The sequence below is a fragment of the Taeniopygia guttata genome, chromosome 2 (assembly GCF_048771995.1).
Source record: "Taeniopygia guttata chromosome 2, bTaeGut7.mat, whole genome shotgun sequence".
NCBI classification, from domain to species: domain Eukaryota; kingdom Metazoa; phylum Chordata; class Aves; order Passeriformes; family Estrildidae; genus Taeniopygia; species Taeniopygia guttata.
Genome location: NC_133026.1, coordinates 37,061,944 through 37,087,199, shown reverse-complemented (window position 1 = coordinate 37,087,199; position 25,256 = coordinate 37,061,944). Strand labels below are relative to the sequence as shown.

Here is a 25,256-nt window from a genome sequence, read left to right as displayed (position 1 = left end):
ATAACTGGTGGAAAGCCACATATTTGTACAAACAGTAGAAGGAAAAGAAATAGTTTTGTCAGTAAATATTCCATTCAATGGATAAATGGCTAAAAAAAAACCCCTCAAAACAAACAAAAAAAACCCCTTCAAAGCTTAAAAAGAAAAAAGTTTACTGCCTGATAACCCTGAACCAGTGCTAAGCTTCACTTCAACAATGTGAGACAGAGATGAGCAGGAGACTTGGGGATAGAAAATCTGAGGGGGAGGAGGCTGCTTCTGACTGCATGTTCTGGAACTGCTGTGTACTGGAGAAAGTCAGGGTTCTGGTCTACTGACAGGTGGTACAACGACAAATTAAGGTATGAACTCAACAGAAATGTTGAGAAAATGCTTAACATTTAATTTACACTTTTGACACATTATTCCTCTCTGCTCGTTAGACCACTTAGTTTCAAGATTTCCAATTGGCACTTATATTGTTGCATACTGCTAGGGATTAAGACATTCTTTTGGGATTCTGGATTTTCCCTGGCACTAAAAGGAAAGATTTGGTGGCAACTCAGACATATATAATCCAGAGTGTTTAGAGTGGAAGACACAGCTGTATCTGATGCATATAATTATCACTGCATATATTTTTGTCTCTGGAATATTTCTCATGAACAGATCAAGATACTTATTAATCTTTCACATCCTTACTTACATTAAACTGATTAATAATTAAAAAACATTTTAGAATTAGTTAGAGCATAAAGATTTACATATATATATACATGCATTTAGAACAATTTAGAATACATATTTACATCAAAAAGACACTGATAAAACTAATGTAGGAATGCTGATTTATAGCTAATTAATTTTAGCTTAATAAAACCCATGTTGCCTCATGTTTCAATTAACTCAGGCTTCTTTTCCTCTTATATTTGTAGTTTTGCTTGTAAGTAGAACAAAGTTATTTTTGAGAAAGAAAAAATTAGCATTTTAATTAGAAAGTGGTTATGGATAATTTAGAATGAAGAATATAATACTAATAACATATTCCAAAATAGAAATGGTCTGAAGTGTAACAACTTATGGCTCTAATTTGATATATCTTTCTGTAATGCGAAAGAAATAGCACATAGGGACATACATAAAAATAATGACACCCAAAAAATGCTCACAGTTCTTTTTAAGCTTGCCGAAGGACAAATATCAATTATCCAGTTGTCAAAATCTTTTCAGGTCATTATTTCTACAGGATTTTCAGCCAAACTTGCTCAAGCTAGTACACATTGTTTACTCAAATATGTCTGCACCAGCTTCAAAAAATGTTTGCTGCTTTTCTGTTTTCGGGAAGAAGAGTGTGCATCAGCATCTTGCAGTTCCCACATGTCAAATATTCTTAGACTCCTGTCATGATACTTCCAAGACAATGATGGCTACAAACCACCCTCTCCAAGCTGATCAGAGCTGATCAGTTTGAAGGCAGCTCACAAATGAGCCATCCAAGGGCCAAGCAGAAAAGTACTGCGAGGCAGCAGCAGCAGCATGGCACAGCAAATGAGAACAGAGCTGATTCAGCAAGACATAAATGATCTTCCCAAACGCAAAAGGTAATGGAAAGCAAGACAGTCCTGTGTGCCACTAATCGTCTCTCTCTCTCTGCTAAAGGAAGGAAATAATGCTGATGTGTAAAAGCCACTTCTAAGGATGTCCTCTAACAGGACACTTGCAGGATTCATTAATTTGGTACTATGCAGAACAGTACATTGTATGCACTTTTCCTTTTGTCCACACAGAACGCGCTGTATTCTGTACATTGTGATTTCCAGCTCTGTACCTCTTTGTGGTAGAGGTAGTAAAATATGAATCACATGTACCATCCTAACTCAGCTACTCTGATGGTTAACACCAGACAGTACCAATATCACCACTGTGGTTGTCTGATGTAGGCTTGGACGTGGAGCAGCTTAAAAATGGGTGGGGTATTTAAATTGGGTATCTGGAGGTTACCCAGCTGCCTGCATCAACAAAAGCTTGCCATTGGTCACCACATCATGGCTGCTCTTCTGTGCCCTACTGGTGATCACCAAAACAAGTGAAAAAGTAGATACAACAAATCTAAACGTCTGTTCTTATAGAGCCATACACTTCATCCTGTTATTGAAACCAGTAGAAGTTGTAAAAATATTTTCCATCAAGTACTGGTTTATCAATGTCTCTCATAAGCATTCACTCAAAAAGTTAAAATTCCATTTATTTGAAGACATTGGTTTTGGTAGCAATAGAAGTAACTTATTTAAATTTGCACAGGATATTTAATACCTTGTTGTTTGCTTAGTTGGGAAAAACAACTTCCTTTGAGCCCTAACAGAATGTATTGGACATCACCATGTAATATCACATTCAAGACAACTCTGATAAGAAGAATCCAGAATGCTCCCAGAATCCCAGTTCAGATTCTTGTAATTTGCTGTTGTTATATGAAGCAACTTGCCTTGTAATGCAAGACAATAAATCTAAGATGAGAGCAAATCTTTCCATACTGCAATTCCAGTTGCAGCAGCAGCTGTTTTGCCACACAAGTACACCCGCTAGAAATAAACTAATAATCCACAGCAACTCTGGCATCAATGACAGAATTAATCTTTATAGAGGAAAACACGAAACTGCTTACAGCAAAGATTCAGTTGAGCTAGAAAAATTCACTACTTGGAATCCTCCGCTATAAATAAGTAAAATGATACAGGGGGTGTAACCTGCAAATAATCTAATAGAAACAAAACTGTCTAGAGATGAGACTAATGCACAAAGGAGCACACCTCAGTAACAGGGAAAATGTGATTATCAGGATATAGAAATTCAAATACAGGAAATAAAATATAATCTGCAGAAATATTCCAAAGTGTTTCTAAAAGAGCTGTAATGTGGGAACAATAGAATGAAAAAAAAAGTGAAGAGAGGATTTTTAATCTTGATATAAGTATACTCAGGACAAAAAAAAATAATTAAGAGTGGCACTTAGATAGTAATGGGGAAAGCTTTATTTTTTAATCAAAACAGGGTTCATTTAATCACAACCAGTGTATTTGTGTCAAGCTAATAAATGACTAATGGATAAAACACCTCACCAGCATTGCTGGGAACTATCAATTGCTGCTTGGCCAAATGCAAAACACCTGCTGCCTTTAAGCAAGACAAAGTTTGTAGGGAAAGGTATTGCTTTGGGTTAGAATAGCTGTGCCAAGCTGGAAAAAAATTTAAAAGGCTGAAAAACAACCCTCCAAGCCTCCAGTAGCTGAGTTAAACTAGATATTTTCATCTACGTTTAGAGACAGAGATTTGCAAGGCTCCAGGTGACACTTTTTACTGCGGCTGAGTAGATGCATGCACCCAATTATGGCCTTTAAAACAGTAAGGGGCCTGAGGGAAGGGGATGTGAAGCTAATCATACAATAGCAAAAAAACAGCATTTCTACAAACTATGTGATTTTTAATGTCCAGTGTGTCTCTGTTTTTCTTCTGGTTTGGTGAGGGAGAGAGAGAGGGGAAGGGAAACTGAGGTGGATTTGGGTTTTTTTGATTGCTTGGTTAGGTTTTTAAAAACATTTATTTTCTTTTTCCCCCAGGCCTGTGAGGATTGGTTTTGTTTTGGGAGAGTTTTTTGGGGCTGGAAGGATGGCCTGGTGGATATTACTTAGATGCTGTCAAGCAGATGAGAAAAAAGAAAAAAACATGTAATGAGAAAATAAGATTGTGGGTTGCTGTGGTTTTGTGTGTTACAAGTAAGTAAGTGTGTCTATATTGTGTGTAAATTGCTCATAATTTTTCATGCTGAATCCTAAAGAAAATATGGGTTTTTTACATGATCTCATGTCTCCAAAGGGGATCGTCACACTGCATCCAGGGCCAGGTTTGCAGGACAACTTTGCTAATAGGAATGCAACACCAACTTTAACGGTATCAATTGATGAAGTAGGAGAATAAGTTAAATATTCACATATACTACTGTAAAAACTACACAGATGAGGCCTTCAAGGCTGAAGTGGAAAAAGAAAAATTACATGACCTTGCAAGGAGCAGGAAAGGACAAAAGCACGTACAGCATGGTTTCCGTCACGATCCATGAGAATTTTTCAAGTTTGAAATCAGATTGCTACAACATATCCAAGCTGTAATGAATAAAACCAGGAAATCAGGAATAGCTGTAAGACCAAAAAAAAGTGCAGCAGCTATGAAATGCTGATTTAACAGAATCAAGAATACCATTTATTCTGTTAATAAGACATCGTTTAGGTGAATTTTTTTCTCTCATTTCTCTCAGTGGTTCAGCACACTGCAAAGATGCGTATAAGCACACAGAAGATGTAAATTTGCTCACACTTGTCAGGAAAATCCACTTTACACCAGAGAAGCTTATGTCCAAAAAGGAGATAGAGGAGTCCTGTAACTTTATTTGAATAGAGTTCACTGGGACATACACATGCAGAATTTTCTCTCTTGAGGTTTCGGAGGGCACAGCATCCTTTTATCCTGAGCTCCCAGCCGCATGTTGCCCTCTTCCCTTACCCACTGCTGAGGTACCAGGAAGGTGCAGCCTTTCCGAACCGCCTGGCACATATTCATCGCCCCACTGAACATACTATTTTACCCCTAAGTTCAGAAGTCCAGGCTATGCAGCCCCTTGTCTGTTCCACAAGCCAAGCTGCCTGGGCTACCCAACAAACCTGCTGCCCGAAGTTAGAGAGACCAAGACCTACTTCAGAGACTTTAATATGCACACCTTCAGCCATCTAATCGTTAGCAAAGGCATTCGCTTTCCTCTCGCGCTTGCCCTACACTTCGCGGCCTGGCCGTGGGTAAATCTCACAGTGCAACTCAGTGAGAAGCTGACTGCTGCAAGGAGCGCCCACAGGCAGTAAAGCACCCCAAATTAAGTTGTTCAGTCTGCCGGCCCTGCCGCCCGACCGCAGCCCCTCACCCCGCGGCGGCTGAGGCGGTGCCGCGGTGGGCGGGGCCAGGCGCGGGTGCGCGCGGCCCTCGCGGCGTGACGCGGGCTCGGGACGCACCAATGGGAGGCGGCGGCGGCGGCGTTTGAACGGCGCGTGGCGGCGGCGGGCGCGGTGGTGCCGCCCCGCGGGGCCGAGCGGCCGCTCCTGCGCTTCCCGGGCACGGCCGGAGCGGGAGCCGGGCCGGAGCGGGGTACTGCCGGGCACAGCGGGGAGACGAGGAGCTGGACGTGCGCAGAAAGGGGACACCGAGCTGCGGGACGAGGGAAAATCCGGGCCGCTACTGCGCCCGTAGTCGTGCGGCCCTCCCGCTTCCGCCGGGGCTCGGGCGGCCGCGGCCGGCGGGGAGGTGCCCGGCTCCGCGCTCGCCCTCCCGAGGAGGTACGGCCGGGCGGTGCGGGGTGCTGGGGCGCTGTGCCGGCAGCTAGAGGAGCAGGGGCCGGCTGCCGGCACCTCGGGAGACCGAGCCGCGCTCTTGGCCGGCCCCGGTGTTTAAAGCCCTGCCCGGCCCTGCCGCGGGCACCGAGCGTTTTGCAGTTCCGGGACGGCCTCGCTGCAGCAGCTGCGGTGAGAATGGCCAGAGCTGGTGTCTTTTCCTGGCTGTGGGTCTCTGCTGTGTGTGTACCTCCGCTTAAAACTGCCCCGAGCATTATTCATCTGTCCCTGTGCCTTTTCTTTTGGCGCTGGGGGCGCGTGGTGCAACCCCAGCTTCGTGGGTTCCTCACACTTTCTACTTTTAAAGGTAGAAGATGGCGGAATACTCGAGGAAGTCCTTCAAAGACAGTCTGAGTGATATAAAACAACGCATGAAAGAGAAAAGAGCTCAGAAATGGTCAAGACTGGGTAAAACTACCAAGTTCTCCACCGTAAAGGCCAAAAGAGCAAGTAAGATGCCCAAGTATCTTAGGATTTATCTTTTATTTGTTTTCTTTTCAAACCCATTTGAAACACGTACTGTTGTGTTGCAGCCAACAACTCCAACAAAATTAAGATCATTCAAGCAAACAACAGAGACCTGGCTCTGTCCTTGCAAGAACACAAGCTCAAACTGAGGGAAGCTGAAGATACCATTCTTCAGCTAAGGAAAGATTATCACATTTTGAAGGCTCAGATGTTTGACTTGCAAAGAAATCATAGGTTCCAGCAAGAACAAGGACATGTGGAGGTATTTTTAATAACTATATGAGCTGGTGAAGCTGAACATCAGAATCTGTACCAATCCATTGATAGATATCTTTATGATCTTAAATGTTTCATAAAACATTACTTCAGTATGTTCAATGGGTTTTTTTTCACCTAACCTGGTATGCTGCTTTGGATACACTGACATGTGGTAATGAATTTTTTTTTCTTACTTCTCTTCCTCATTTATTTAAAATAAGAAAGAGTAAACATAAAATCTTAATTAAGATTAACAAAAATTAAAGTCTGTATTCTGTGAATTTTGTAGGGAGCTTATCACATGTGAAGGCACCTGACAGCAATTTCTTCAGATTTTAGTTATCTCATAATGCTGATACGTTTGTAGTTGATACTAGAGTACAATAGTAACAGTGTTACTGTCCTTCCTTTGTCCATTAGAACCAACTGTCAGCCTTGAATGAGATAATTTCCAAAGTGTCTCAGAATTTACAGGACTCCATCATGCTCCTTGGCCCAGCAAAGAATTTGTGCTCCATAGATCTAGTAAGTGCCTTTTCCTCTTGAGGAGCAGGATTTCTGTTCCTGATTGTCTTCACTTCTTCCACCATAGATGCACATCGATTTTTAGATCTGAGCCCTAGTTCAGAGGAAGGAGTAGTCCCACATTTCCCAGTATCCCAGGGGTGGACACTGTGGGGGTGTGTCAGTAAGTTATAAGTGGGATTGAGGCTCTGCTAGGCAGTGGTTGGAGCACCCTGATTTCCTGGGGTTTTATGCACAGTTCCTTCCCCTGTCCGCTTGTAGGATTGAGCTGGGGATGAATGCGCTGATGTGCAGAGGCTGAGAAGGTGGCTGGCTAACACCCACAGCACTTGGTGTGAGCTACACAGAAAGAGAGTTAAGGGCCTCTTTGGTGCTTCCTGGAGTAGCTTGGCTGTTTAAAATTTGTAGATGGTGCAAGCCTGTTTCAGCCTTTTCATCACAATAAGATTTATTTTGTTGACAGAATCGGAGAGTGCTTTCTTCAGGTCCTGGAAACTGTTGCAGTGTCACAGGACCAACACATCCAATGTAAGTATCATTGATTAATGCCTGTCTATGTTTGGAAACTCTGTTACAGGGAGTTTAATTTTCTGACTGGAAAAAGGGAAGCAACCCAATGTAATGAAAACTTCCTTGTGTTAAATTCTATTGCTGTTCAGTAAACACTACCTTTGGTATTTTCTCTAGAGGACCTTTAAAGTGTGTTCTTGAAGATGGTCCGGTACTTCCGAGTGAGATGGAAGCTGGTGGTGACAGAAATTCTTTGTCAAAGATCTGTGTGGAACCTTACAGTGACATTTCCTTTACCAATATAATTCCAAGTGAAGGTAACTAAATCAAAGTATCAGACATTGCTCTGTTTTTGAATTAGGAAAACAATGTGCAAGTACAAGTTAAAAAAATTGCTGCTTGTGAAGGAACTAATAAGTAACTTTCTGCTTGTCATAAAGGGAAATTACTAATGCTGGTAAAATTTTTGAATGGAGATGTCCAGCAAATTGGGGAGGAATTTGAAACTGCTTTATCTTCTCTATAGCTGCAATCCAGTTTTGTTATCTATCAAACAGTTCAACCAAGTAAAATTGCCTTTATACAGTCGTTAGCACTTATGAAATCAATAAAAACTTGTTAACAAAGCAAAATACTCAGGAAAATAAATGATCTGTAAATAACCCTTCCAAAAGGAACAGTTTATAGGAAAATACTAGTGTTATATTACCCAACTGTTTTCTGCATGGAAGCTATATTAAACAGAGCTTATCTCAATTGCCAAATACTAGTTTATAAAAATCTGTAGAGAAAACCCAAAGAATAGTATGAATTTTTGACAGGTTTAGAATTTTTGCACAAAATCTTAACATGGTTTTTCTGTTTGCCTTTAATATGACATTTTTCCTTCAATTACAAGGACAGCCATCTGATTTTCATCTGAACAACACAGAACCAGAGATGGAAAATGTTTCTTCAAGTATAAAGTTTGGATTTGGTAATGAGTTACCAAAAAGTGTATCCACCAGACGTCGCTTTTTGACGATGAGGAACCCTGATGTAATTTGTACTGATGTCTTGGACCATTTAGAAGTACCTGATTCAGTAAAAGAACTTTCTGAACAGAATGAAATAAGGCTTGAGGAAAGTCTAGAGAAGTGTGCTACAGGAAATGTAAATGCAGCTGTTCCTCACTTGAATGAAAGCAAGGTCAATTCAGAGCCAGTGTTGAGGCAAAAAACTTCTGAAACTGCACAGTTCAAATTAAAATGTAATTCTGATCTTAAACAACCGAAGTGTAAAAGCAGAGAAAACCCTCAACGAAGGAAAGAAAAGCGCCAGAAAGGAAAACTGGAATGGCCACTTACTTCCCAACAAAGACGAGGAAAACTGGGTAAAGAGTCTTCTAAAGAAAAGCAGAATTTCTTGGGTGGCATCAGTGATGCTTATGACTTTCATTTCGAAGAGAGTGTCCATCTTACACCTTTCCGACAAAACAAGGCGGACGACAGCGATACTGAAGTGGAGGGTGAAGAAGACTCAGCTGAAACCAATACCATTGAGTCAAGCAGTAGTGGAGGTGACTCAGATGACAGCCTCTATGAGCCTTACAAGAGTAAATCAAAGAAAAGGCAAAGTTCAGTGGATGAGAGCCCTACGTCACCAATCCATCCAAGGCCAAGGTCTAAAAGATGTTTGGCACAGCGTGAGCAGAAGCTCAGTCATGAAGAAGAGACTGAAAACAAATCAAGTCATAAGTCTATTAGTAAGTACAGAAAGTGTTCTGTAATTGGTTTTGTTTTCTTGAAAGATAACATTATTTAGAAGATTTACGCTTTTTTATTTTAGTTTTTTTTTTTTTTTAATAACAACCAAAACAGTAATGTTTTAAGAATGGTTAGATTTTCTTCAAAGCTCACTTATCTGAACTGTGCCTAATTTCTTCACAGAGCAGCCTTCTGACCCACCTCGTGGGCATCTCTGTGATGTTACCAATAGAGCTGCAGTGCTCCCCAGCACTGGGGATGCAGAAATTGTCCCTGAAGGTGAAGGACTTCAGTCTCCAAAACGCAAGCGGCGAAGCTGTACTGTTACTGTGAACTACAAAGAACCAAGTATTGTAGGGTAGGTGTCTTTACTTTTCAGTTTGACATGAAGTCCATGATATTCCATCCAATAGAGGATTTGAAAGGCTTATTTAGATCTTGAAATCAAGGCCTTAAAAAAAGAGCTCAAAGAACTCAAATTCTAGAGTTAATAATACAGCCTAGTTCATGTGAAATGGAGCTTACTAGCTAAAAGTTATTGTTTTAAGTAACGTAGGGAACAGAACTCAGTTTTGCCTTTTTTTTTTCAAACAGGAAACTCAGGAGAGGAGATCCATTCACAGATACAAAGTTCCTGTGCTCTCCAATTTTCAAGATGAAAAAAGATGCTAAACGACGTTCTCATAAGAAAGATGCTATGAAAAGATCCAATGAGAAATTGGTTAGTTGTCTTTGAGTTTCTCAGCAAAACCATGCTTCTGCCATGAAGTAATTTCCTGGATTAAATATTTTGTTGCACAATATGTTATATAAATATGTAAATAGTTGTGTGTCTAGTACTAAGGATATCAGATTATGGGGGCCTGGATTTATTTTAGTGACTTATTTTTAATTATATGAATTGATTACTTTTATAACTGAAGTGATTCTATTCAAGCTCCTTTTGAATGGATCTGCGAGTATGAGAAATCTCTGATGGATATAAGATACATGGTGAATGTCATTGTATGGGTGAACTTTAGGCACTTAAAATGTTTAGAGCAGCAAGTATTTTTAATAACTGTGTTTGTACAGATCTTGTTTATGTGATAGATATAGTTTCATGTTGAATCTTAGAATAAACATCTTAGTATCTGGAAATAGCTCTGAGTGAATTTGTGTTCTTTTGGTAGTTTCCACAGTTGCTCCAAGGGCACTAATGTCAGCAGTGGGCATTACAGGCCTGTGTACTCTGTCCCCATCTTATGTGGTGGATAAGCACTGTTTAGAAGCAACTCAGCAGCTGTAATTTGATTCTGTAGCTGCAACTCTCAAAACCAGCAGTTTAGGCTTAGTTGGTCCTGCACTGAGTGCAAGTTAGCATCAACCAGACAGAAACAAAGCAAATTTCTTGTAAAGATTGGTGAACAAGGCTCCACTTGGATCCTAGCTGTTGTGGAACACTCATAACAGTTTATAATAATTTTGTCCCTGCTTTGCCCAGTGCCTTTCCCAGAACAAGAGGTACCACATTTGAGCTTGTGCTATTTGGTGCCACACTAGGCTGCAGATGAGAACAGTGTTATCAACTGTCCACCATTCAAACTACTTTTACTTTGCCTGACACACACCTAAATATTAATAGGTTTGAGAATACCCAAATGAAAGCTATATTCTAAACACCTATGGGGAAAACACAAAACCTACAAGCTCTTCCTTTGTTTTGTAAGACTGCCTGTTCCACGTCAATAGGTGCAAGATCTCTCCCTTTCAGTAACTATTAATTACTATTTTATTTGTAGCATCTTCCATGGCTCCCAATAATAATACAAGCTGCAGCTACTGACTTGTTCACAACACAGCCTTTGGATGTTTGAGTGGAAACTTAGTTTTACCTTTGTATCCTAAAATTCTAGCCAGAAGGCCTCACCATCTCAGTCTGGAATTCCAGGACTAGAGGAACTTAAGCAGAGTGGTTGGACTATATTGATTAGAGCCTGGTCCTAACAATGCCAAGGTTGTGGGTTCTATCCCTGTATCAGTCATTCGTGTTAGAGGTGCACTTAAAGATCCTTCAGGGTATTCTGTGAACCTCAGGTGCTCTTTCATAAAACAAATCTGCAACAGCTGTTTTAGCAGGGAGAGAAAAACAACACGGTGATTGTAGAGCAACTCAAGGTAGGTGTAGTGGGTCTGGGTAGTTATTTTCTTACTGGATTGAGCAAGCTTGAAAAATTGAAGTGATGAAGTACCAAGTAATGAAAAAAAGAGACCAAAATAAGTAGGGTTTTGTACATATATAATTTAAAACTATTCTGTACCAGTACAATATATTAATTTGACAAATGTAAAGTTCATCAGCTGTTAAAGCATTTGCAAAACCACATATCCTACCATAACTTTATTGCACAGTATCTATGAAAATATTAATTCTTAAATTAGAAAACACGTTTCAGTATAGAAGAGACAATCTGATTGAAAGACAATAAGAAAATCTACTCTGAAAATAACAAAAATTCACAGGTTACCAAGCTTAACAGGTGCATCTGTAGGCCCAGTCTACAAAACAGGTTTATAGTATCCTGTTCTGGCTATTTAAGAAAAAGTACTCACTGTACCTTTGTTATAGATCCCACATTTACTACTTCTAGATAGTTCCTGACATTTCCTTGCTGAATTGATCTGTGATCAAACATTGCACAGATATTTTGCAGGAATAGATTCTTTGACACAGCACAGGATTGTGTTTTTTTCAGTCTCATAACTTCAATTTTACCAGTGTAACATCTGTAAATATAAAACACCAAGAATGAAAGTTTAATCTGTTTTTCACAAAAGCAGTTATAATTTACAAACTCTAATTAGAAAATGTCAAGGGACAGCTTTTTGGCCTGTACTCATCTCCATTAAGGATTTAGGTGTACCTCTTAAATGTAGTGTAAGCAGCAAAATGTATATATATATTATATGTATATATGAGTGTGTGTTCTTTTTGAAGATATACTAAGAGTTGTATAATGTTAATATGTTCCTGGGTCTAAATAATCACAGTTAATATGCATTTACAATAAAGCTCGGTAGAAAATCCAGTTTACCACAGAACCAAGTATCTAAGCTCAAAGCTGTCCTATGTTGTCTTTCCTTTGTGTATAATAGTCTTATTTCTGCTGAACAATCTAAAGAATTTAGCAGTGAGGAGTAGTAAGTAGGGTGGATAATGAAGTGCATAAAACCTTAACTCTACTAAGCCAATTAAAATTGTCTAGTAGATGCAAAGTAGTCTCTAAAGTTATTTTGGGTACTTATGTCCTGCATAAGCCAAGTCACTAAGACATTACGCACCTAGGCAGATTTTTTTTCTTTTTTTTTTTTTAAGAGTGGTTATGAGATTACAATTTGCAGGTAAAATAGTTATCAAAACTGAAAATGAATAGAAAAAGCTTGCATCTATCAAAGATCACATGCAGTCCTTTTTCAGAACTGACTGCTCTTCTCTCACAGCTTCTCAACCAGCTGAGTGTTTCTTTTAAAAAATAATATCTTATAAAAAGATTCTACAAAGAAACAAGTGTTTTAGAACCCCCCCACACCTGTTGTTTTCCCTTATGATTTTCTTTTTTACTGGAAAAAATAATAAAACTTTATCAAATAGGTACTGCATTAGGTAAGCTATAACATCTGTTGTCTGGGAATTTTCTTCATCTTCCCAAACATGTGCAACTTCCCCCATGTTTGTGGGGTTTCTGAGGCTGTAGCTGATAAACTTATTAGGAACATAAGGTAATCGGCACACAAAAGAAATATTCTGTAATTAAATACATTATAAAGCATTTTAATAAAATAATTTTTGTAACTTCAGTATAATACATGTTTGCAAAACTAAAAGGGTTTTTAAAAGTGCTAAGTATTAAACAGAAGTTTCTTGAAAGTCCCACAACTCAGATATAGAACGGCTTTCCCTGTCCATAACATAGGCACACTATTTGGTTGTAAAAAAGACAGTGTCACTTGTCAATTAATCCAGCTTCTTTAATTTTTGTGTAGAAGAATTTCTCCAGTATATTGGCACATTTGTAGTATTCACTCTCGGGGGGGTTGTACTCTCTGCAGTTTGTAAAGACTCGCTGTAAGTCTGCCATGAATAATTTCTTAGACACGTAGTACCTGTTCTTGAGTCGCTCACTCATTGTTTTGAGATCTGCACAGAAGAAAAATAGATTAACAGTGTTGGATTCAAATATGTTTTGTGTGCAATGTCCCTTCAGACTGATTTGTCATTTAACATGAACTGGCAAAGCTAGGATTTGGAATGGAAATTGCCTTCACCTAAGGCAGGGTCTGTATTTTAGCTTCAAAAGCAACTGAGCTGCTGGAACTAAGCAATATCTCACTGTAAGGATGAATTTATGTAGCGTTTCTTTTTAATTCTTTAAGCATTAAAGCTTTTTTTGTTCTGTTCTCATACTTAGAGCTCTGAGTTTTCTTGGTTAGTAGATGTCCCTAATGCTCTTCTGACTGTCCTGAGACAACCTGTTCTCAGCTCTGCTGGAGGGGGCCTTAGGGATATATGGGCAAAGAATTCAAACATCATAAAACATGTATGTTAACCTAAAATCCTTACTGCTGTGCAAACACAGCAGAGAAGATACATTGGTCTTCACTACAACCAGGATTTGCAGCCTTGAAAAAAAGATAAAATTTGTTCTATGCGCCACATATATTTTTATTACCTCTTCAGAGTTTATAATTGTATATCCTTTTTAAGAATCATGTGAGAACAGATCTCCCCTGCTTTCAGGGCATCATGCAAAGCATTTACTTACAGAACATTCTTTAAGAAGTGTTCTCCTTTATACTAAAATCAGTCATCCATAAAATATGTAAATCATCTCAGTGTTCTCCACACAGTCGCTTTCCCAGTAATTCTCATCAGGCATTTAAAAATTCTGTCTACATTACAAGTGTTCTAGGAGTGAGTACAGGAATAGAAGGAGTGGGAGGTGTGCTGGATGCCTTGGCTTTTCTCACCTCAGATGCTCTAACAACTAATTTTTTAGCAATGCTTGAGCCAGGCCTCAGCAGCACCTTTGTGAAACTGCAACAGAAGTAGCTGAATTGACTTAATGTCAATGAGTATTGCAAGGACACCAGAGACCAAAGACCTCCAATGCAAAGGAATTAAACTTTTCAACTTCAGATTTAAAAATATGGTTGTATTTTTTGTTTTGGTAATGGTTTAGGGGGTTTTGGGGGGTGGGTTTGGTTTTTTTAAGGGAGATTTGAATTTATTAAAAGAGAGGAAACCCTGTCAAATTGTCAAGATGGGATTATTCAAGGAAAGTTTGATGGACACTCTCAAATACTTTTTCCAATGGTACAGAACTTGCCACTCCCTAGATTTGCACAGTATTTTGCAAAAGTAAAGGCTCATTCAGCTCTGTCTGAAATTTCAAGTCTGAAATTCAGGCGCCTATACCTAATACCTAATACCTAAACTAGATATCCATAGACTAATTATAGCACCCAGCTGAGAAGGCTATTCAGCCCACTCTACAGCAAATGTTGCCTGGCTAGACAGTTAAGCTGTTCTCCTCTAAGCACAGTGAAAATTTGGTTCCATCTGTCACTCAGCCATACAGCTTTTGAATGGCAGATGAAAAGGGAAAACCCCCAAAGAGTATTGCTTGATACAGCACCTGAAGAGCACTTAAAACGGGCAAAAAAAAGCATTTATACATGAGAATTGACCTTAGGAGTAGTAAAAAAAATTTACAGCCATACCTCTCAAAAACTGTACAATTTAGTCTGTACACAAACATAAAGGCAACTGTTATATCTTGTCTGGGCAACTTTTTACAGTATCAGTATGCTGGCAGGGACAGTAGAAGGAAATCTAAAGTTTATCATGAATCAAGGCACAGTTTAGTCATGCTGGCTTCCTTAGCTGAAAAAAACAAAGCAAATCTAAACCAAAGACCTCAGTTAATCCTTAAAGTAAACTTGCTGCCCCTGCCTCTAGTGTAATGCATCTGAACAAGGAAAGGACAGACAACAGTCCTACTTTGAGTTTGCCAACTCAGGTAAGTTATTTGCAACCACTGTTCAGATTAAACAGATTTCTGAGCTAGATCTGTCCAGAAAAGCAGATAGAGAAAACTCTGCCAGAGAAGGGGGCTCACATTCTTTTTCTTCATTGGTAGAAAATAAATTTTTTGGGGAGTACAGGAAGCCAGGGGTTGGTTTATAAAGTATATGTACATCTATTTGGGAATGCTATTTGGGAATGGTAATTTGAATATAAAAAAAAATAATTGAACTAAATTGATAGACATGGGCTTGGAGTCCATGCAAAGCAACATGAACAAATGCTTTTATTCTCTGAGAAAATGATGGCTAGTAGCCTGCCATGAACCTGTATTTCATTCTCTAACAATATATAAGGGTTCAGAAACTGTAATCAGATTGATAAAGGTGAGTATTGCATAAATGAGGGACGAGTGCTAGAATTCAGTTTTAAATCTGGTGCAGTACAAATGAAGCATTTGTTTAGAGTATCGCTGAATTATCATTGAAATTATATGTCCCAGAAGTCAAAAGCTGGGTCATAAGAGAAGCAGTCAAAAGAAAAACATTATTAGCAGTTGTGTGCTTCCCTTGCAAGCACTCCTACATAAACAATAGCTGTGTTACTTAGAAGTAAAAATAAATGAACAAATAAATGTAATCTCAGACAATTGTGGCAGATCTAAAAGATAAAGACAAATGTTAGCTTAAAAATTAGTTTCATTAAGCATTTTCCTAAACTTAGATTGGAGCAAAGTGTTAAGACTTAGTTAGAAAACCCTGTGACCTTTGAAAATGGTTTTTCTATATGATTTAGAAAACTTAAATCTGTATTTCAAAGCAACTCAAATGCTCAGGTGCTCCTGAAAGTTTGCCTTCAGGTTTTTTATCATGAGTAGGATCTGCAATGATCAGTTACCACACACAAGAATATATCCCTACAACTCACCTACACAAGCTACTCCTGAAAGCTTCTAGCTGACTGCACCACTTAAGAGCTTGTTAGAGTTCTCTAGGGCACACTAAGATTTCAGATATGTACACCACACGTTTCACAAAGGTCACAGGGCACTCATCAGTTTCAAATGACAGCATCACACTCTTGACACTTCAGAGCTGCAAGGTATTCATCTGCAGGTAACATACATCTTTTACCATAAAACAATCAGATTAAAATTTATCTGCTATGTCTGCAGCTATAATGATTTTTAAACTCTACTTAAAAAATGTTAATGGCATTACCCATGGGAAACCTTATAACTTCATAATATCCAGGAGCTTCTGTTCTCTTCACAGGTTCCATGAAGGGCCAAGCGCTTTGATGGCTCTTTGGTAAAGAAAAAAGTAAGGTATCTAATATGGAAACTAGATATTGGAAATAATTTAAAAATATTTACAGAAAGTAAACTAGAGCTAGCACTCACCTTCACTTGCTGCAGGATGGTTTTCAATGTGCTGTAAAGTTGATCTGGATCCTTGGCCTCCTTACTTGAAGGAAAATATCAATACAAAAAGATTAGTTTGAGTCCCTTATCTTCATCCTTACAATTTGCATCTTACCTAAAAGGAACTCCAAAGTTTCATGCATTTAATGTCAGAAATAAAATTTAAAACAAGCAAACAAACCCAAACAAAAATCCTCAAAAAAAGAATCCCACTACCCAAACCACACTTGCCCACAATAAAAAATAAAATAAAAAATACCACCAAAAAGCCACTTAAGAACTCATCTCTCGTATCATCATTGGATTTCCAGTGAATGGAAGTAAATATCAAGTGACATTGTTTAAAGACTTTTCTCAAAGGAATATCCCAACTGCTTCAACATTTTACTTTGTGTAGCACTTACCCTCTTTCTTTTCCACTTGGTTTCCAGCCAGTCTCTCCTGTACACCAACAATATGAGATATTACATGGGAACTACAGTAGGTCAAAACATTAACTGAGTTATGGCAACTCAAAGAAGAAAAGCCATTTCAGCACTACTGCAGTAAAATGGGTTTGTTTTAATGAAAGCTACTCCTAACAAATAACATAACCATCTAGTCCACAGCTCCATTCAGTTTCCTACATGACTCTTCCACCAGACTGCTGAAAAGATTCTAAAATATTTCTATATGAAACACATTTCTTTTCAATAATTCAATACATATTTTACTGCAACTCACCCCTGTAAAGAATAATCATGACAAAGTTATCCAATCTGATTCCCCAGGGACAAAGAATAAATTACAGAAAAGCATAGCTGAAAAAAAGTCCCCCAAAATATGATGCTTAATTTTTTTTTTTTCAATTCTGTTTTGTCCTGCAAGTTCATGCCTAGCAACGAAATCACTGTTGTTCAGAAGTACAGTACATTAAAATGGTGCCAGAGGGAAACTGCCACCTACACTGTGATACAAATCAAAGAGGGCTCACATATAAGTAAAATTATACACACGTCCATAAAATAGGATCAACCTGGCATGCCTTGGGGAAATCTCAAAGACAGCAGTTGTAATGGAAACACAATAATCTTCACAGAAATCAAATCAGCAGACCAAAACAATTGCCTTCTAATCAAAAAGAAATATGTGACTACATTAGTATTTCTAGTCTCAGACCTTTCTTGGGCTATTCTGCTTATGTGCTACATTAAAAGAGATTGATACATACTAATTCCAGGAATGCTTTCTATAGGAATCTGCCGTACTCCATCTTTGAAGCAAGAAAGGCCAGGATAAACTTTTCGTATTTGAGCTTGCTTCCTTTCTATGAGCTTTTTAATTATCTGTAATAAAGTAGCAGAGAAAACAAAAAATAATTAATTTGATCTAAAGTCACCCAGAAGATTATTGCAAAACTGTGATGAACAGAAATATTCTCACTTCCTAACCTTGCAGTCCTTTTCCATGAAGCTGGTAATGGGGCTGAGCTACCTGACCATTCTGCAAATCAAGCTACTAAGTCTCTCAGCTATTTTGGCACAAATCTGGAAAAAAAGGAGTCATTGCTGGTTCTACTATCACAAGCTGCACAGCTCTTGGGAAGACAGGAGCAGAGGCAGAAAAGGAAATTTTCTGGAAGAAGGTTTGAGAACTGGCTATAAAATTTTAATAGCTGGAACTTCTGAAATGCTTCAGCACAGCTGATCAAAAATTTCAAGGCACATATTGAATGCATGTATTTTGATTCACATATATGTTCACATTCCAAAATTTTAAAAATTAGAAGCCCATTCACTTCAAAGTCTCCATATATCTATCTGTAGGAGTTGCTTATGTAACAATCAAAGATACTCTCATGAAAGATTTTCTCTGGAGGATGTCAGAATGATGCCACACTCTTCAGAACCAAAATTCTACTCCCTCTTGCAAATGTTAGGGAAAAGCTTTTCCTACTCCTGGATACACTCTGTTTAACTTTGCAATCTTATTACCTCAAATTCTAAGCAATTTGCTTTGGTGCCTTTTATATCCACTTAGACACTTATCTAAGATTTGTGTGTCCTGGATATGTGATTTTCAAAACTTCATAACTTGAAATAAACAAATGCACAGCCATGCAGACCACCAATCTGATAGAATATTTTCTTTGGAAATAATAAAAATTGACATGTTTTTATTTTTAAGGAACTTCACTCCCTCATACATAGTATTTCCTCTCAAAGAAGAGAAAAAGGTAAAACCAGACTTTCAAAAGAGCTTAGAAATGTTAAGAGGAATACAATATACAACAGCACCATGAGCAGATTCCAGCATAATATGAAAATAATTTCAAATTAATTATTACATCCAACTTAAGCCCTTCTTATAATTTAGGAACTAGTGGCTCTTCCTGATTAAAGCAAGCTGTTCAATCAGTACCAGTGATTACTCACCAGTCAGGAGGTCACAAAGCTTTGCATAGAGGGAATTTTCATATTTGCCAGAATGACTGTAAACAGTACTGATAAAGTGTCAGGTGATATGGTCTTAGCAGCCATAGGTTGCAATATACTCCAGTTCTTTAAATAAAAGCTTAAATACCATGAAAAATTTCACTTCTAGAAGGATAGATCCTGAAAAGCCTGATGGCTAGTACTGGCCAATACCAGCACTCAAGAAAATCGGTACATAGTACCAACTGTCAACTTTCCAAATTCTTTTTATGTCCAGGCAGCATTTTCCCTGCCTTTAATACACACAGACAAGCAAACATTCTCCATGAGGCTGCAGACTGTGAGGGCTATTTCTAAATTTCCTTGCAACAGGAAGAGTAAAAGGCCTGATTGGTGTTTTTAATGATAGGTGGGCAATCCTAAGATGCATTTCCAAAGCTGTATGTAATTATTCTCAGAGAAGATCAACAGCACAGATCAGTGCATAACAGCAGCTTTCCTCCTAATAATTTTAGACATGAGCTGTCTAGAGGACCAGAGCACTTTATCTACAAGAGGGGTGTCTCCAAGTTCTTTAGAATAATGTGAGTGAAGAGAGTGAAGAAAAAATAAGAGAGTAAAGAAACCTAACAAAGCAGTACCAGAGGCAAAATTTTGAAAACTAACAAGTTTTCAGAAGTGCAATGTTACATCGATGGTTTGGGCCCAGAACTGAACTACTGTAATTAGGCATGCCTAAGATGTAACAGACTACCAGAGACACATCCACTGTCCACACTAACAACATCCCATCCCTGAGGGGCAGCTGGATGTCCAGCAGCAACCTGAAGGGTAATGCAACCAAGCAGAAATGAAAGAGGAAAAGCTTATGGTCCCTGTTGTATGGACATATGAAAACTTTCCCAGTAAGTAAAGTTTAAAAACCTTGTAAATTAAATGTAAAAACATCATCACATCAGAAAGTGTCTTTCCTTCTCCAAGCACAGGCCAAATCATTCTATTGGAAGAAAAATGATTGTTCCATAAAGAAGCTTTTTAACAAAATAAAAATTCAGGTTTGAACAATCTTGAAAGAACAAATTATAACTTGTATTTCTTTAAAAACCAAGGAAAGTATTTAAACACAAGTGGAAACATCATAATTATTTTGCTAATAAGCTGCTTTATTATATGGAATATTATTAAGAACTAAATAAAGAATATCCCACATAAAGTCCAAAGAGGGATAGACTGGAAATTAAGATAGTCCACCCTTGATTTATATATTTTAAAAATGGCGGAAAAAAAAATCCTCTTTTTTTCAAGTAAAACAGGCCATGCAATACAAATACTCCATTTAAATGCTACTCTAATGAACACTACTGAGGGAAGAAAGGAACTGAAAAAGCTGTTAAAAAAAACTAAATATCACAAGATTTTGCTTTGTTAACTACCACAAAATTGAACTATGAATTACTCCTCAAAATACCAGCACTTTAGCAGTCATGTTCTTGCTAAATCAGAAAGTTAGAATTTTATGCTTCAACTACAAAATCTTGGCACTGGGACTTGAATGAAGGAATTATTCTAACCAATAAAACTATGCACTCAAATTTAAGCACCAGAGCAAAGAAAGCTAACCTGACACCCCCTGAACGGTTTCTAAACATCTGAATAGAGAATAACATTAAACATTTCATTTCAACCTTTACCTCTTTTTGCTTTTTGATGATTACAGAAAATTCTGTGTAGGGGATTCTTGGATTTAATTCACATCCCATTAATGTGGCACCCTCATAATCCTTGATGTAGCCAACATATTTTGCTTTTGGTACTTTAATATCTTTGGAGAAACCCTGACAAAGGAAAAAAAAAAGAACTTATATTGTCATTGTGCCATTTTCCTTTTATATTTGTTTTAACAGAAATTAGGATGTATAACCAAATTCATCATAATGTTAAAATACAAAAAACACAACAGTGAACTCACAGACGATGGTTCAGTGTTGCATAAACCTTCTCATGGGAGGCACTTGATAAAAGAATAGTTAATTGCTAAGAAAGGCAATAGGGGAGATTGTGTTCATTTTGAATGTGTGAAGAGTAGATTGTGCCAGTTTTATATACAGAACCATAGAACTAGCTGGAAGGAACTTGAAGAAGTCATCTAGCCCCATCTCAGCTCAGAACAGGTCTCATCATATCTGGCTGATCAAGGCCATGACCAGTCCTGAATATTGCAAAAGGACAGAGATTCCACCACCTCCCTCATCAACATTTTTCAGTATTTCACCACCCTCAGGAGAGGAAAGGGGAAAAAAAATTCCTTCTACCTAGTCGTAATTTCCTACTATCCAAGTCATCTTCACTGCCTAATGCTGTACACCTCTGAGAAAAATCTGACTCCATTTCGCTGACCACATAGTTGACACCTGTTTAACAAATCTATTTGAGAGAACTGACGTTGCCATCTTTCCTGAATTTGAACCTCACGCTTCAAATCAGGAGGAGCTGTAAGTGCAGGTCAGGTAAGTTTTCATCTGTCACAGGTATGCCTAGTTCTTCTTTATACTTCTTATAGAATCAGAGAATCAACTGACATTTTACTAGTTGTTAGACTAGACAAATTATAGACTATGCTATATACTTATGTTCAGATGATTCTATCAAAGTGAAATGTATTAGAAGACAAAAACATTACCCGAGATGAACAAAGAGCAGATTTTATAGATAAAAAATACACATGTAAAATTGCACTATATATTTTATCCAATTACTTTGTCATGCCCAGTTTTTTAGTTCAACCTTGCTAGATATAAAACATCTTGCACAAAGTAATTTCTTGCACTGAACTTACCTGTTTTTTGAAGTAGCCGATGGCATATTCATCTGCATATGTGAGAAAGTTGAGAATGTTGTGTTTGATGTGGTACTCCTTCAGATGGTTCATCAGGTGAGTCCCATAACCCTTTGTGAAACATAAGAAGAAAAAGCCATGACAAAGCCTTTGGGGACTGCACCTGTGGACTCAGAGTTATTACACACTGTTTTTCAAAATGCAGTCTTTCCTCTAGATCCTGTTATAAAGTTTTTCTCTTAATTAACTTGCTGTTGCACACTCAAGAGCAAACTCTTTTGAGCCTTGTAGGGATACCTTTGTGACCCAGCATGGAAGCTGTAATTCAAGGTGCCCACCTTTTATTTCGTTCCACTTTTAAATTAAATATCAACCATTAAAATCACATACTGTAACAACAGAGAATCCTTTCTGAGCCATATCACTTCAAAACTACAAAGTAGTAGCAATATTGAAATTATTCCAGAGTTTTGTGCACCTGTAGCTAAACAGGTCTCTGCCTCAAAGGATTTATTATCTAAGCTTATCGTAAAGCATAAAAAGGAACAGTGAACAGTTACCATAATAAGGAACACAATCAAATAAACATCTATGCCTTCTGACTGCACACGGGCATGATTTCCATTTACATTTAGCCCCAAAGTAAACAAAAGGTTGTATTTATTCACATTGCCAAGTAAGCTACAGTCATTCCCTTCTGCTGTGATATGAAGAAATGTAAAGCAGATAGGTAAGCCCATAATAATGTTTTGTTCTTGCATATGTTTCAATTTTCTCATCATGCAGACTAACAGGACACTTAGAGAAACATACATGGATTTCTTTTGGGTATTCTGTTTTTGAAAACTGGTATCATTTTTACTTATGTAAAAAAGCTAGAAAAATAAATCAAAAAATACAAACTTTTGATTTAATTTACAATTTCATAGCCCCAAATATGGCAACTGCCAGATAGGAAACTCAGCCACATACAGTAAAACTTAATGTTATTTTGTAACAGGGGACCAAACTACTTAAAAACCAACTCAATTTGTATGGGAAAACAATTCCTATAATTTTTATTCTAGCCTCAAATTGAACTAAAATAGGAATTTATTTTTCCTAAGACCTGGCAGATCACCCATGTGTGAACATTTTTTTTTTTTCCCTGTTGACAGGGTCAGCTTACTCAGAGCGATAAGCAGGAAAGCAAATTTTCAGAAACACTCAACTGATACACCAAAGTACCCAGAGGATAAAAAAATAAATAATGTGTTATGCAGCCCTGGGGCAATTTGATGGGTCAGAATTATCTGCTCTATTATTTTGAAAGATTTTTCCTAGAAAATCCCAACACATCTTTGGCAGCCTCATGTGTGAAGTGCAGTTTAAGCACAACTTGGGTTTGCATTTGATAAAACACTCTGAATGCTGACAGGTCTCTGCTTAATGCAGGGAAATGCTCCTCTCTAACACCAGCGTTGAATAAAAACAAATATAACCTGAGTATTAACAGTTGTTACAGACTTTCAATCCCACTGTGTTACTCTTTTGCACCAGGGTGTACAATTTTTGCATGTTAACTGCTATACACTCTGAATCAACCCAAATCTCAGCTCTTGCTTCTTGACATGAAAATCATGAAGCTACAGCACCATCTAAAGGCAAAACACTGAACCGAATGGTCAGTAGCTGGAAAAGCAGGAGGAATCTCATGTATTCATAGTGCTCCGTATTCTTTCAACACAGATGCTAGTTCTCAAAATTCTGAGAAAATTTTGTGGCACTGACTCAAAAAAGCGTGTACAGAATAGACCCTGTGCTTATTTTGAGATGTAAAACTGCACCTAATTTTTTATTATATCTCATTTAGATTGAAGTTATGTGATGTCACAAAGTGCTTGAACACAAATTACTGCCCCACACAAGCAATACATATTTCAGTCAACCATGAGATGTTACACTACACAGAGACAAAACTACTGGGGACAGAGGCATGAAAACTCCAAGAATGGCAGACTATTACCCACTATTTCTCTGCTGAGAAAAATTTTATTTAATTAATTAAAAACAGGTAATCCTACTATTATGATGATGATACAAAATCTGCATATTTTAGTTTGGTTTTTGTGTATTATATTCAGAATTTATGTATCTTTCAAAATCTATTTCTGTCTGGCAACTCAGCCGTATATTCAACAGCAGTAAAAATATTAGGAGCACATGCAGTAGGTGAATGGAACTCAAATCTATTTAATAAACATTTGTAATACAGAATTCTTTTTACCTTGACTTGCTCATTGGAAGTCACAGCACAGAAAACAATCTCCGTAAATCCCTGGGAGGGGAACATCCGGAAGCAGATACCACCGATGACACGACCATCTTTTATTAATGCAAGGGTTTTATGTTTCCTGAGCAGACAAAAATAACAATCACTTTAATTCATGTACATAGTACATAAAGTGCCATTAACCTTCCTTTTTTCAGAAACTTGATTCTCTTCTTTCCATGATGACAATGCAATTGTACATGCCTCCTAAATTATCCACTACAGAAGAGTTGTTATTTTAATATCATGCTTTCAATATACCATAAAGGTCACCATCACAAAGCAAGTTCCTGGCCTTGCCAAGTACTCTGAGATAAATTCGGGTAAAGCCCAATAAATAAAAGTTGTATTGCTTTTGTTGAATCTACTCCTGATAGTTATACCATTGCACGGTTCTCAGGATGATTTTATCCTGAAGAAAATAGAAATTAATGGAGCTACAGGAGAGCAAGTCCTTTCTAAGGGATTCCTGTTTCCTTCCATGCACTCTCAATAGTTAACCTATCAGTCTCAAATGCAGCTGATGAAGTAAGAGAGGACATTTCTTATTTCTAACCATCCACTCCTCCTGGAATCATGACCAGAATAAATATTCATTTCTGTTGCACTTATAGGGACTGCCAGGAAAGATGTGACAAGGTGCAATCTCAACTCTTATGTCAAGGATAAGGAATTTTAGTACAATCTTCAAGGTCTGAAAACAGTGCACCATCCTTTACATTATTCAATACACAGTATCATATAAATGATACAGTCAATATACAGATGATGTATTTTGGGGAAAAAAGTTGGTGCCAAAAGTGACCCCCTGCCAAAAAGCCCAAAGTGTAGTTATATTGTATGTGTCACCACTGAAGAAGATTTTATACATATTATATATTTTTTTTTTCTTGTACATATTTTAGTGCTTTTTTTTAACTTGTGGAATGACAGCAGCAATGCAGTGGCTTGAGCTTTTGTGGTGGTTTTGCCCTGGCTGGATGCCAGGTGTCCATCAAAGCTGCTCTATCACTCCTCTCCTCAGATGGACAGAGGAGACAAAAGATACTGAAAGACTTGTGAGCTGAGGTAAGAGCAGGGAGAAATAACTCAACAACTACCATCACAGGCCAAACAGACTTCACTTGGGGAAATCAGCTGAATTTATTACCAATCAAAATCAGAGCAGGATGACAGAAATTAAAACAAATCCTAAAACTACCTTTCCCCTCCTCCTTCCTGATTCTCTGCCTTCTCTCCCAAGCAGTGCAGGGGATGGGGAATAGGATTAGGGTCAGTTCACTACATTGTC

The 25,256-nt window shown here is 38.0% G+C and overlaps 2 protein-coding genes across 5 annotated transcripts in view; one reads left to right on the top strand and one right to left on the bottom strand.

The window, feature by feature from the left end:
- Window positions 1–5,063: 5,063 nt before the first annotated feature.
- Window positions 5,064–10,059, top strand: SGO1 (shugoshin 1). Of its 2 annotated transcripts, none has more exons than XM_002194379.6 (9): window positions 5,064–5,357; window positions 5,719–5,861; window positions 5,945–6,141; window positions 6,558–6,662; window positions 7,126–7,190; window positions 7,350–7,489; window positions 8,071–8,916; window positions 9,101–9,275; window positions 9,512–10,059. In XM_002194379.6, exons 2-9 carry the CDS (start codon window positions 5,726–5,728, stop codon window positions 9,651–9,653), a joined length of 1,806 nt encoding a protein of 601 aa, XP_002194415.3. In that variant the 5' UTR covers window positions 5,064–5,357; window positions 5,719–5,725; the 3' UTR covers window positions 9,654–10,059. The 2 variants fall into 2 exon arrangements, with proteins under 2 accessions (XP_002194415.3, XP_030120830.2); XM_030264970.4 differs by lacking the exon at window positions 5,064–5,357 and adding an exon at window positions 5,390–5,543.
- Window positions 10,060–11,178: 1,119 nt separating this feature from the next.
- KAT2B (lysine acetyltransferase 2B) overlaps window positions 11,179–25,256 on the bottom strand; it is a 40,734-nt gene continuing 26,656 nt past the window's right edge. The window contains exons 11-18 of one of the 3 annotated variants that reach the window (XM_030264967.2): window positions 23,921–24,047; window positions 21,655–21,765; window positions 20,510–20,653; window positions 17,615–17,729; window positions 16,809–16,845; window positions 16,384–16,447; window positions 16,202–16,286; window positions 11,179–13,094 (exon numbers count right to left, since the gene is read on the bottom strand). In XM_030264967.2, coding sequence (XP_030120827.1) covers window positions 12,901–13,094; window positions 16,202–16,286; window positions 16,384–16,447; window positions 16,809–16,845; window positions 17,615–17,729; window positions 20,510–20,653; window positions 21,655–21,765; window positions 23,921–24,047 — 877 coding nt within the window. In that variant the 3' untranslated portion in view covers window positions 11,179–12,900. Of the gene's footprint in view, window positions 13,095–16,201; window positions 16,313–16,383; window positions 16,448–16,808; window positions 16,846–17,614; window positions 17,730–20,509; window positions 20,654–21,654; window positions 21,766–23,920; window positions 24,048–25,256 lie in introns of all 3 variants that reach the window. The other 2 variants (XM_030264968.4, XM_030264969.3) reach the window with 2 other exon arrangements.